Consider the following 13,518-nt stretch of genomic DNA (forward strand, 5'->3'; position numbering starts at 1 on the left):
CAAAATCTCCTCCCAAGTCCATTCCTCCAGATACTTCTGCTGCTCCTTACCACGCTGCTTGGTCCTTCTTTGGTGGGTGATTCTGTCACAGCTGTTAGAAGGAGCGGACCAAGATGCAGCGTTTTCGTAGTTCCACATATTTATTTAACCAGTGAAACCGAATGCAACAATTAAACACTTCAAAATATACACAAAACAACAAACCGTGACGCAGGAGGATCAAATACACTCACAATGAATAATCACCCACAAACACATGTAAAACAAACATCAACTTAAATAGGACCTCCAATTAGAGACAACGACAACCTGCTGCCTCTAATTGGAGGTCATGCCAAACAACACAACATAGAAATGCAAAACTAGAAACTGAACATAGACATACAAAAACAGACAAACACCCCCTGTCACGCCCTGACCTACTCCACCATAGAAAATAACCACTCACTATGGTCAGGACGTGACACCCACAGATGACAATGTTTTACATTACATTGCATTGCATTACATTTGCTAATGTCCTGGCCCCTGAGACCCAGAGCACAGAAGGGGGATATAGAGGTATATCCTTCTATCCTTCCTTCTCAGCTGGGTCACTCTCTGCACTGTGGTGCACCTCCACGACAGCGGATTAGGAAGTCATCAGGGGGTTGGGAGGGGTGTGTGTTTGGGAAGGGGGGTGTACAAGGAGGGTGCATCTCCACCCCACCTGTCATTGTTATTTTAGTACAGTAGGCCACTCAGGAAATAGGCTCTGGGGACTGTGTTTATTCCAACGAGGGTGGTGTGTGTGTGTGTGTGTGTGTGTGTGTGTGTGTGTGTGTGTGTGTGTGTGTGTGTGTGTGTGTGTGTGTGTGTGTGTGTGTGTGAGAGGTGGCAATGGGACAGGGGGTTTCCTGTGACCCTGTCATCTCCCATAGAGACAAGGGTGTGGAGCGTGGAATGGACAGAACGCACTAAGAGAGACCAGTGCACCACAACAGACACAAACTACATCCATGCACACTGTTGGGTGTACGTGTAGAGCATAGGGACATCAAGCAAAACATTTGTAATTTGGAAAACATCACATAAAAAGGTCCTGTTACGTCACCCTATATAGTATCTATAGCATCTTTCGAGGCCTTATAAAGGCTATGAAGGCTTCATTAAGGTTTACAAGTTATACTTTGTTAAAGTATGACTAGAATAGTCCTAGTATCACCAATCACCACAGTAGTATCAGGCTGTCATTGGCCATAAATGCTGTGATCCATTTCCTTGGGTGCAATAGATGTCTTGATGTTCCTCAGACGACTCTTCTGCATCTGTCAAAACAAATGGAAGACTGACCTCTGCTGTTGAGTTGTGAGAATCACAAGCATTCTGATCTGGTTCCGCGAATTTGAGATTGCAGTGAGGAGATGCAGTATTCTTGGGCGTCAACCTGACAAATGTGTGTTTGTAAGATTTTCATTTCACTTCTCTCAATCTCCTTCGGCTGCCCCCGAGGGTTATCCCAGTGATACAGAGTCTGTCCATGGAAGTGTTCAATGAAGATTAAGCAGTTTGTTTTTGAAATACTAATTTGATATACAGTACATTTACAGTGTCACAAAAACATTACTGCCTAAGTTATGAGATGAGTTGTGATGGTGGGAGAGATTTAGATGAAATAACTGTAAACTGTATGGACATGTATGTAGGGAGAATTGGAGGTCGTTGGTCGTCAGGAAATCTTGAATGTCTTGCTATTTTATAGAACATGTTCCTTAGTCAGTAAATATTGTGCTGAAGCTGTGATGCTAACGTTGGCGTAGGATCAGAAATGTGTTTTTGTTCAATATCTTGACAGGTCTGTAGACCGTGACTCATGTCAAATCAATAACCCTTTACGATTACTCCTTAATGGATGTATTTGTCATAGTCAGTCAGAAAATACATTCAACTTCTTTCTACTGTTGGCTATTCGTGTAAAGAATGCATTTAACAGTGGCATTATTTATGGTTGACCAATGTGGATACTCATTATTGCAGTAATTAGAGTGATCGTAACAGTATTGTACCAGTATAGTAATAGTATAGTTGTAATTAAGCAATATGGCCTGATGGAATGTGGTATATTGGGGCTGTGGTATTGGCCAATATACCACAGCTAAGGGATGTTCTTGCCTGTATACAGTCCTTAGACGTGTTATGTATACCACAAACCCCAGAGGTGCCTCACTGCTATTCTAAACTGTTAACCAACATAAATAGAACTGTAAACAAGTATTTTTGCGTCACACCAGTAGTGTCAAGGGTAGAATGTGTTCATGTGGTCAGTGTTCCTATGGGGTACAATGCTGCACAGCAGAATCTATATTGGTTCAATATATCTCTGTCTGGAATCTCCCCTGGCAAATGACAATAGAATAGTGTCTGCCACGGCTAGTGCCCTTCCTTATCTCTCTGACCTACACACACACACACACACACACACACACACACACACACACACACACACACACACACACACACACACACACAGACTTAGTAAGGCCATAGGCAGTATCCTGCTGCAGTTTCCTCCTTGTTGGACATTGCTGTCACTGTGGCAGACAGGTTGACGGCCTGGAGTTAGAGAGGAGCAGACAGTAAGGCAGGTGGGCCCATCGCACACCATCACAGCCTGTCTCATTCCATTAGGGAAGACACAAGGACTGGGACACACACAACTACAGTCGCACAGATGCGCACTCAGCTCTCACACACACACGCACGCACACACGCACAGTTTGTATAGTCAAAGATCTCTCAGTCTCAATTCAAAAGGAAGGTTAAGTTAATGCATTGATTCAGAATGGTTAAGGTACAGGGTTATGGTTTGGGATAGGGTTAAAAAAACAAAACAAAAAAACAAGTGCCTAGCACTGGGATTGGACACTTGACACTCGGAGCAGGAGCTTGCGGTTCACGCCTTTCTACCATCCCCGTCCGCAATGCCTTAGCAAACCGCAATGCAAACCGCAATGCAAACCGCAATGCAAACCGCAATGGAAACCGCAATGCAAACTGCAATGCAAACCGCAATCCTAACTGATGATAATAGTTCTCAGCGTTGCCCCTAGTGGACGTTTTTTTAAGTCATCCCCGATGTCATGGGTACCTGGACGGACGTTGGATTTCGCCTTGGATCTTGAGCAACCTGGCTGTGTATAGGTGTGGTGGGTGGGAGAGGTAATGCCGAAAACTGTCAAGGCTTACGGATCTTTATTACGGATCTTTATTAGCCCCTCTTGGCAGCCATTTCTCTTTCCCAGAGCAGATGGAGTGAATAAAGAACTGGATGGATGGAGGTAGGGAATGGATTACTCCTGTCTTTCCTTGACCAAAGTTAATCATAAACCTTAGTCTGGGGCAAAGCTCTTTTTCAGTTTGATCTTCAGGGAGAGACAAGGTTATTAGAAAACACACAAACGCACACACACACACACACACACACACACACACACACACACACACACACACACACACACACACACACACACACACACACACACACACACACACACACACACACACACACACACACACACACACAGCGCAAGCTCCCCTTTTCCTCCTCCCTCTCTCACCCTCCTCACACCTCCTCATATCAGTCCTGTGGGCAGGACTGGGCCACTCATCATGGGATGCGTCACCACCACTGTCAGATTGTCACCTCCAGTTGTCACCAGAGAGTGATATAGCGGTCCTGAGAGGGAACTGTGGAAACAGGGTGATAGGATATCTAGGTTGGCCTCTGAGATGATCCAAGCTATTCATCTGGACCTGGAGACACAGCACGTCTTTAGTGATGTATGCCTCAAAGTATTGAGCCAGGATGTGTGGGTGGTAGGCAACCTATACATCTGTAACATCAATAATTATTGATGTTATGCAATCATTTGTTTGTTCCTTCCACAGATCGTGCTGAAGAGCTGAAGTTCTATCTCATCCACATGACTGAGGTAAGCAATTTGTGTGTGTGTGTTTGTGTGTGTCTCAGAGGGGCCATGCACTCCAGTGGAAATTACATTACAGGGCAGACACAAGGGCTGGCTCAGAGTTCTAATGAGGATGGATCTCTCTCTCCCTCTCTCTCTCTCTCTCTCTCTCCGTCTCTCAAACTTTCACATTCTCTCTCCTGTTCATTCTCCCTCCTCTTTCTCTCACACTGAGCATCATCCCAAACCAAAGCACTGGTTTCATTACTTTATAGAAACAGTACTGAACACAAACATAAATAGTAGGGATGCTATACGAATGCTACTAATGCAAAATCTCTCTCTCTCTCTCTCTCTCTCTCTCTCTCTCTCTCTCTCTCTCTCTCTCTCTCTCTCTCTCTCTCTCTCTCTCTCTCTCTCTCTCTCTCTCTCTCTCTCTCTCTCTCTCTCTCTCTTCACATGTTGCTGATCAGCTGCCCTTGCCTGTCATGTTTACCTAAACCTCTTTGGTTAAAAACAGCTTTATGTAGAACAGTTTAATATGTTCCCACAATGGTAAGAAGAAGGAAACAGCAACTGTTATGCAAGTGAGGAGCTGCCCATGGCTGGAGACTGTAGTGTAGATGGATTCTCTCAAACTCACGCTCTCACACAGAGATCTTGTGGTTTAGGTCTTGTGATGGGATGTCTGCTCCACTCTCTCCAGCCATTATCACTGGAGAAAAACAAAGTCGAACACGAACAGGGGCAAGACATCATCACAAAACATATAATTCATTCAGCCTCAGTATCCCGTCAAACCTAATCCTTCAGTCGATGGCTCTCCCTTAACAGCAGCCCTGCAAACATATGTCACACACACACACACACACACACACACACACACACACACACACACACACACACACACACACACACACACACACACACACACACACACACACACACACACACACACACACACACACACACACACACACACACACAAGAAATGCAGGGGAGAGGCATAGAGGGAGGTGAGACAGTTAATCTCTGTTCCCCTGATTGAGTGCTATGTCATGTGATAACATGAAGAGTGGGGTGATGACCGTGACCCTCCCGCTGGTGTGTGTGTGTGTGTGTGTGTGTGTGTGTGTGTGTGTGTGTGTGTGTGTGTGCAAGTTTGTGTATCATGTTTGCCCTTTCTAACTGCTCGTTCAGTGTGTGTGTGTGTGTGTGTGTTTGTGTGTGTTGCATGTATGAATGTGAGTAGTGTAATGTAATAAAGTCTAATTAGATTGTTCCTCCCTGGTATCTGCGCTGTGCAGTAATGGTAGCGTGAGTCTTCTCTGGTCAGGGTCGTAGAGTGTATGTGTGTGTTTCTGCTGCATGTAATGCGATTCATAGTCTCCCCAAGTCTCCCTGCTCAGCTGAAATGATAGCGTGATCTCTCAACAGCCCTGGGGAATGGACACAAACACACACGCACACAACCCTAATATACCAACAATCTCATTACAAGCAGGCAGGTCAAACATATGTTTCTCCTTCTTCCCTTCTGTTCATTACACAACATACGACTGCATAGCATTAAGGCTTTAATCTTGTCCATCTATCTCCCTGGGGCTTTATCATACTCATACACATATGTCTCCACATCCAGAGGAGAATATGTAATCTCCAGGACTCAGGAGAGGGATACAGCACTTCATTAGAGAGTGAAAATGCTCAAATTTGCTTACTTACGTGCACACATGCAGGCATACACGCACACCTGCATGGACGCTCGCATTCACTCCTCAAAGAATCACATACTGTATACCCAGAAAACAGGGGACGTCCTGAGGACAATCAGCAACATTCCCTTTAGGTCCCTTAAGGGTTTTGGCGCGACATTATCCCACTAATGTTCTGAGAATGTTCTAAGAACATTGTGTAATGTTCCCAGGGGAATGTATTCTGGGGGACCTTAGTCTAGTTCCCTGTACATTCCCAGGACGTCACTGAGGACCATGTCAAGACCATTTTAGGATGTTCTCAGGACTTTCATTTTACTTGTACTTAGGACGTTGCGTGATGGTCCAAAGGGAACGTTCTTTGGGGGACCTTTATATTATTTGACGTTTTTAGGACGTGATAAATAAAGCAATGAAGTGGTATGGGGGTTTTAATGTAAGTAGTACGCTGTGCAGCTAAAATAGTGTAGAAAGCTTTAATCAATGACAATATGATTACATTTGACATGATCATTTAGTACCGTCATTTCATTTTGACCCTGAGACTTGAATTCACAACCTCTGGATTTGGGGTATGCTGATCTTTCTGTAGAATTTCAGTAGTCCCCTACACATTCATTATAATACATCTCATCACTTAGCAAAAAAGTGCCATCTGCACTTAGTTATCAGTTAATCTGACTAATCTCAAATGTATTGAATTGACTTATTTCAGGAATTTGAGTTTGGGTTTTCAGTATAGTTTTCTAATGTTAGTGCGGCATATTATTCTGTTTTAATGTTACTCCTGAATCACTATGATAAATAGAATTGTTTTTCTTCAGTTTCTTTTTAACAGAGCTGAGATTTACTTTGAAGTGCAAAGAGTAGGAATAGGCTTACAGGTGAAATTAGTAATTGATACAGGTATGACGGCGTAGCAGGTAGATTGGAATGCCGTGAACCAAGAGGTTGTGAGCTCATATCCCAGGTGATGACATGTTAAATAATAATTACTGTGTTACTAAATATACACAATGTAATCATGTATGTCAAATATATAAGTTTTAAACACTGTATGTTAAAAGTGGGTGCCCCTAGCATTGCCAAAAGACAAATACCTGTGACTGTATCAGTGGTTCACCAATCAGGGCCTTGATAGGTTTGACAACAGTAACAAGGGGTGTTGTGTAATGAAACTAGGGTGCCCGTGCTCTGACTAGAATGTTTTTTTGGGGGGAGAACATTTCTTTGTGACCATCACGGGACGTCCGCCAGGACAAACCGGGAAATAGAAGAAAAAAACCTCCAGGGGCCATGACTAGGGCTGTTGCGGTGTCCATACTACAGCCACACCGGCGGTCACGATTCATGAAGGCAGTCAAATTCCACGTGACCGTTTAGTCACGGTAATTAGGCTTATTCAAGCTATGATGCTATTGATGGTCATAAGTAGCCTACCAAACTTTCTAACTACCTGGTACACAGCACTCTATTGTCCCCCTAATCACTCTGACATCAATGCAGATGTAATTGAAAATCATACACTTAAACTCCCTGGGCAATACACTTAATCTCCCTGGGCATACACTTAACCTCCCTGGGCAATACACTTAACCTCCCTGGGCATACACTTAACCTCCCTGGGCAACCTAGTCAACAGCCAGTGCGATCGCGTGGCGCGAAATACAAATACCTCATAAATGCTATAACTTCAATTTCTCAAACATATGACTATTTTACACAATTTTAAAGACAAGACTCTCGTTAACGTGTTGGGGATAGGGGGCAGTATTTACACGGCCGGATAAAAAACGTACCCGATTTAATCTGGTTACTACTCCTGCCCAGTAACTAGAATATGCATATAATTATTGGCTTTGGATAGAAAACACCCGAAAGTTTCTAAAACTGTTTGAATGGTGTCTGTGAGTATAACAGAACTCATATGGCATGCAAAAACCTGAGAAGATTCCTTACAGGAAGTGGCCTGTCTGACAAGTTCTTGTTCATCTTGGCTCTGTTTATTGAAGACTGAGGATCTTTGCTGTAACGTGACACTTCCTACGGCTCCCATAGGCTCTCAGAACCCGGGAAAAAGCTGAATGATATCGAGGCAGCCCCTGGCTGAAACACATTAGCGAGTTTGGATAGTGGCCTGTCAGAGGACCATCAGACTGGGGCTCGTGCACGAGGGCACGAGATGTTTTTACTTTCTCTCTCTTTGAACGAAAACCACCACTCCCGGTCGGAATATTATCGCTTTTTTATGAGAAAAATGGCATAAAAATTGATTTTAAACAGCGGTTGACATGCTTCGAAGTACGGTAATGGAATATTTAGAATTTTTTTTGTCACGAAACGCGTCGGGCGCTTGACCCTTATTTACCCTTCAGATAGTGTCTTGAACGCACGAAAAAAACGCCGCTATTTGGATATAACTATGGATTATTTGGGACCAAACCAACATTTGTTATTGAAGTAGAAGTCCTGGGAATGCATTCTGACGAAGAACAGCAAAGGTAATAACATTTTTCTTATAGTAAATCTGACTTTGGTGAGTGCTAAACTTGCTGGGTGTCTAAATAGCTAGCCCTGTGATGCCGGGCTATCTACTGAGAATATTGCAAAATGCGCTTTCACCGAAAAGCTATTTTAAAATCGGACATAGCGAGTGCATAGAGGAGTTCTGTATCTATAATTCTTAAAATAATTGTTATGTTTTTTGTGAACGTTTATCGTGAGTAATTTAGTAAATTCACCGGAAGTGTTCGGTGGGAATGCTAGTCACATGCTAGTCACATGCTAATGTAAAAAGCTGTTTTTTGATATAAATATGAACTTGATTGAACAAAACATGCATGTATTGTATAACATAATGTCCTAGGGGTGTCATCTGATGAAGATCATCAAAGGTTAGTGCTGCATTTAGCTGTGGTTTGGGTTTATGTGACATTATATGCTAGCTTGAAAAATGGGTGTCTGATTATTTCTGGCTGGGTACTCTGGTGACATAATCTAATGTTTTGCTTTCGTTGTAAAGCCTTTTTGAAATCGGACAGTGTGGTTAGATTAACGAGAGTCTTGTCTTTAAAATGGTGTAAAATAGTCATATGTTTGAGAAATTGAAGTAATAGCATTTCTAAGGTATTTGAATATCGCGCCACGGGATTACACTGGCTGTTGAGTAGGTGGGACACAAGTGTCCCACCTAGCCCATAGAGGTTAATCTAACCACATTGTGTGATTTCAAAAAGGCTTTACAGTGAAAGCAAAACATTAGATTATGTCAGGAGAGTACCCTGCCAAAAATAATCACACAGCCATTTTCAAAGCAAGCATATATGTCACAAAAACCAAAACCACAGCTAAATGCAGCACTAACCTTTGATGATCTTCATCAGATGACACTCCTAGGACATTATGTTATACAATACATGCATGTTTTGTTCAATCAAGTTCATATTTATATCAAAAACCAGCTTTTTACATTAGCATGTGATGTTCAGAACTAGCATACCCACCGCAAACTTCCAGTGAATTTACTAAATTACTCACGATTAACGTTCACAAAATACATAACAATTATTTTAAGAATTAGAGATACAGAACTCCTTTATCCTCTATGGGCTAGGTGGGACGCTAGCGTGCCACCCGTGGTGCACTCCATCAACAGCAGGTGCATTTCAAGAGCGGCAAATTTGAATCCAAATAAATGTCAAAATTCAAATTTTTCAAACATACAACTATTTTACACCCTTTCAAAGATAAACATCTCCTTAATCTAACCACGTTTTACGATTTCAAAAAGGTTTTACGGCGAAAGCATAAATTTAGAGTATGTTAGGACAGTACATTTACAAGAGTTGTGTGTAATGTTTTGTCGATTCAAAGACAGGGTCACCAAAACCATAAAACCAGCTAAAATGATGCACTAACCTTTTACAATCTCCATCAGATGACACTCCTAGGACATTATGTTAGACAATGCATGCATTTTTAGTTCTATCAAGTTCATATTTATATCCAAAAACAGCGTTTTACTATGGCATTGATGTTGAGGAAATCGTTTCCCTCCAATAACCGGCAGTCAAGTCAGCGTCACAAATTAAATAATTAAAATTAGAAAACATTGGTAAAATATTATATTGTCATTTAAAGAATTTCTTGAACGCAATCAACTTGCCAGATTTAAAAATAACCTTACTGGGAAATCACACTTTGCAATAATCTGAGCACTGCGCCCAGAAAAATACGCGTTGCGATACAGACTAGACGTCATGTTGGGGAGATCTAAAATCGAAAATACTATGTAAATAATCCATTACCTTTGATTCTCTTCATCAGATGTCACTTCCAGGTATCACAGGTCCATAACGAATGTAGTTTTGTTCAAAAAAGCTCATCATTTATGTCCAAAAATCTCCGTCTTGTTAGCACATGATCTAAGCCAGCCGGACTTCTCGTCATGAACGAGGGGAAAAAATATATTTACGTTCGTTCAAACATGTCAAACGTTGTATAGCATAAATCATTAGGGCCTTTTTTAACCAGAACATGAATAATATTCAAGGTGGACGAATGCATACTCTTTTATAACGTATTGGAACGAGGGTACCCAACATGAACTCGCGCGCCAGGTGTCTAATGGGACATCATCGTTCCATGGCTCTTGTTCGGTCAGATCTCCCTCCAGAAGACTCAAAACACTTTGTAAAGGCTGGTGACATCTAGTGGAAGCAATAGGAAGTGCCAAAATATTCCTCAGCCCCTGTGCTTTTCAATGGGATAGGTTTAAAGGTAATACAACACATCAGGTATCCACTTCCTGTCAGAAAATGTCTCAGGGTTTTGCCTGCCAAATGAGTTCTGTTATACTCACAGACACCATTCAAACAGTTTTAGAAACTTTAGAGTGTTTTCTATCCATATATAATAAGTATATGCATACTGTAGTTACTGGGTAGGATTAGTAACCAGATTAAATCGGGTACATTTTTTTTATCCAGACGTGCAAATGCTGCCCCCTAGCCCTAACAGGTTATGCAATCGCGGTGTCAGATTTTAAAATAGCCTTTCGGCAAAAGCACATTTTGCAATATTCTGAGTACATAGCCCGGCCATCACCGCTAGCTAATTTGACACCCACCAAGTTTGGCCCTCACCAAACTCAGATTTACTATAAGAAAAATTTGATTACCTTTGCTGTTCTTCATCAGAATGCACTCCCAGGACTTCTACTTCAACAACAAATGTTGTTTTGGTTCCAAATAATCCATAGTTATATCCAAATAGCGCCGTTTTGTTCATGCGTTCAGGTAACTATCGGAAGGGTGACGCGCGAGCACATTTCGTGACAAAAAAATTCAAAATATTCCATTACCGTACTTCGAAGCATGTCAAACGCTGTTTAAAATCAATTTTTATGCGATTTGTCTCGTAAAATAGCGATAATATTCCAACCGGGTGACGTTGTATTCATTCAAAGGCTGAAAGAAAAACATGGAGAATTTTCATGAACGCGCATCTCCAGTGTCACTGTCCTCAGCCTGACCAGTAACAAACAGAGCTGCTGTACTTAGCCCAGAGACTGCAGACACCCCATTACACTTTCTGGCGCCTTCTGAGAGCCAATGGAAGCCTTAGAAAATGTCACGTTACAGCAGAGATGCTGTATTTTCGATAGAGATGCCACAGAAGGAGAACAAATTGTCAGACAGGGCACTTCCTGTATGGAATCTTCTCAGGTTTTGGCCTGCCATATGAGTTATGTTATACTCACAGACACCATTCAAACAGTTTTAGAAACTTTAGAGTGTTTTCTATCCAAATCTACTAATTATATGCATATTCTCGTTTCTGGGCAAGAGTAGTAACCAGTTTAAATCGGGTACGTTTTTTATCCGGCCATGCAAATACTGCCCCCTAGCCCCAACAGGTTAATGAGAGCCCATCTGCTCATGTTGTTCAACATTTCTATAGGCTATGCATTGCGAGAAAAAACAGAGTGATGGCCTCTATTAAAAAGAGGAAGATCCCATCAGCTTTCTATAGGCTAGGCCTACTATATTTATTTCTCAACTTTCCTCATATTAAGCACATTGCTTATCTTTACAACAGGAGTATAGCCTACCTGACTGGCATGAAAATGAAGCACGGGAAAAGCGTCCTCCATTCGCTATTTCTGTGCATAGATGACATGTATTTTTCCCCAGCCCCTGTTTCGATACAGATGCATGACAATGGTCCATTCTAAATCCAAACACACATACTTCACACATATATTCTTTAGTGTATGTAAAGACAAGATGAAATCAAGAATAGTTTGATGGGTGACAATATTAGCCTATCACTTGTGAATGAAATATTATCACTTGTGAATGATGCCAAGCGTAAGGCAACAAACAATGCCTTTTTTTGCAACTTTTTTTAATCATATTCGCACACCTCAAGTAGCCTAGCCCATATGCCTATATGTTTTGATAAGGTTTATATCACAACTAAAGTAGCAAAATAACTTCTTAACTTCTATGGGCTAGGTGCGACGCCAGCGTCCCACCTGCGGGACACAGCCAGTGAAATATCAGGGCGGAAAATTCAAAAACAACAAAATGTCATAATTCAACTTTCTCAAACATACAACTATTTTACACTATTTTAAAGATAAACTTCTCGTTAATCTAACCACATTGTCCGATTTCAAAAAGGCTTTACAGCGAAAGCAAAACATTAGATTATGTTAGGAGAGTACATAGACAAAAATAATCACACAGCCATTTTCCAAGCAAGGACATGTGTCAATAAAACCCAAAACACAGCTAAATGAAGCACTAACCTTTGACGATCTTCATCAGATGACACTCCTAGGACATTATGTTACACAATACATGTATGTTTTGTTCGATAAAGTTAATATTTATATCCAAAAACAGCATTTTGCATTGGCGCGTGATGTTCAGAAAATGCATTCCCACCAAAATGGCCGGTGAATGTGCACATCAATTTACAAAAATACTCATCATAAAGGTTGACAAAATATATAACAATTATTTTAATAATTATAGATAGACTACCCCTGGATGCAAACGCTGTGTCAGATTTTAAAATAGCTTTACGGAGAAAGCACATTTTTCAATATTCTGAGTACATAGCTCAGCCATCACGGTGAGCTATTCAGACACTCGCCAAGTTCGGGGCAACCTAAACTCAGAATTAGTATTAGAAATATGCCCTTACCTTTGCTGATCTTCATCAGAATGCACTCACAGGACTGCTACTTCCACAATAAATTTTGTTTTTGTTCGAAATAATCCATATTTATGTACAAATACCTCCGTTTTGTTCGTGCTTACAGATCACTTATCCAAAGGCATAACGCGCGAGTGCGGAACGAGAGACGAAAAGTAAAAATGTTCCATTACCGTACTTAGAAGCATGTCAAATGCTGTTTAAAATCAATCTTTATGGTATTTTTAACGTAAAATTGCGATAATATTCCAACCGGACAATAGCATATTCATTCAAGAAGAAAAAGAAGGAGGGACCGAGCATATCCAATCCCTTTGTTGCCAGGCAGTCCACTCAGAAACTGAGGTCCTATTATCTGCCCAGTGACATGAAAATGCTCAAACCACTTTCTGAAGGCTTTAGACAGCCAATGGAAGCCGTAGGAAGTGCAACGTCCCCCACAGACACTGTAGTTGGGATAGGATTAAGTAATCCTTCTAACCCACCCACCCTCCCCCCCAAAAAAGATATAGATGTACTATTGTAACGTGGTTGTTGCACTGGATATCATAAGGTGAATGCACCAATTTGTAAGTCGCTCTGGATAAGAGCGTCTGCTAAATGACGTAAATGTAAATGTAAATGTAGTT

At 41.5% G+C, this 13,518-nt stretch overlaps 1 protein-coding gene across 4 annotated transcripts in view; it reads left to right on the top strand.

Annotated features, from left to right (window-relative positions):
- The window catches only part of LOC106563272 (regulator of G-protein signaling 3), a 199,960-nt gene that overhangs the window by 60,693 nt on the left and 125,749 nt on the right, over positions 1-13,518 (top strand). For all 4 annotated transcript variants that reach the window (XM_014128717.3, XM_014128719.3, XM_014128718.3 and 1 more), the window contains one exon: positions 3,928-3,971. In XM_014128717.3, the coding sequence (XP_013984192.2) occupies positions 3,928-3,971 (44 nt within the window). The remainder of the gene's footprint in view (positions 1-3,927; positions 3,972-13,518) is intronic.

Source organism: Salmo salar, chromosome 11, assembly GCF_965601325.2.
Source record: "Salmo salar chromosome 11, fSalSal1, whole genome shotgun sequence".
In the NCBI taxonomy this organism is placed as follows: domain Eukaryota; kingdom Metazoa; phylum Chordata; class Actinopteri; order Salmoniformes; family Salmonidae; genus Salmo; species Salmo salar.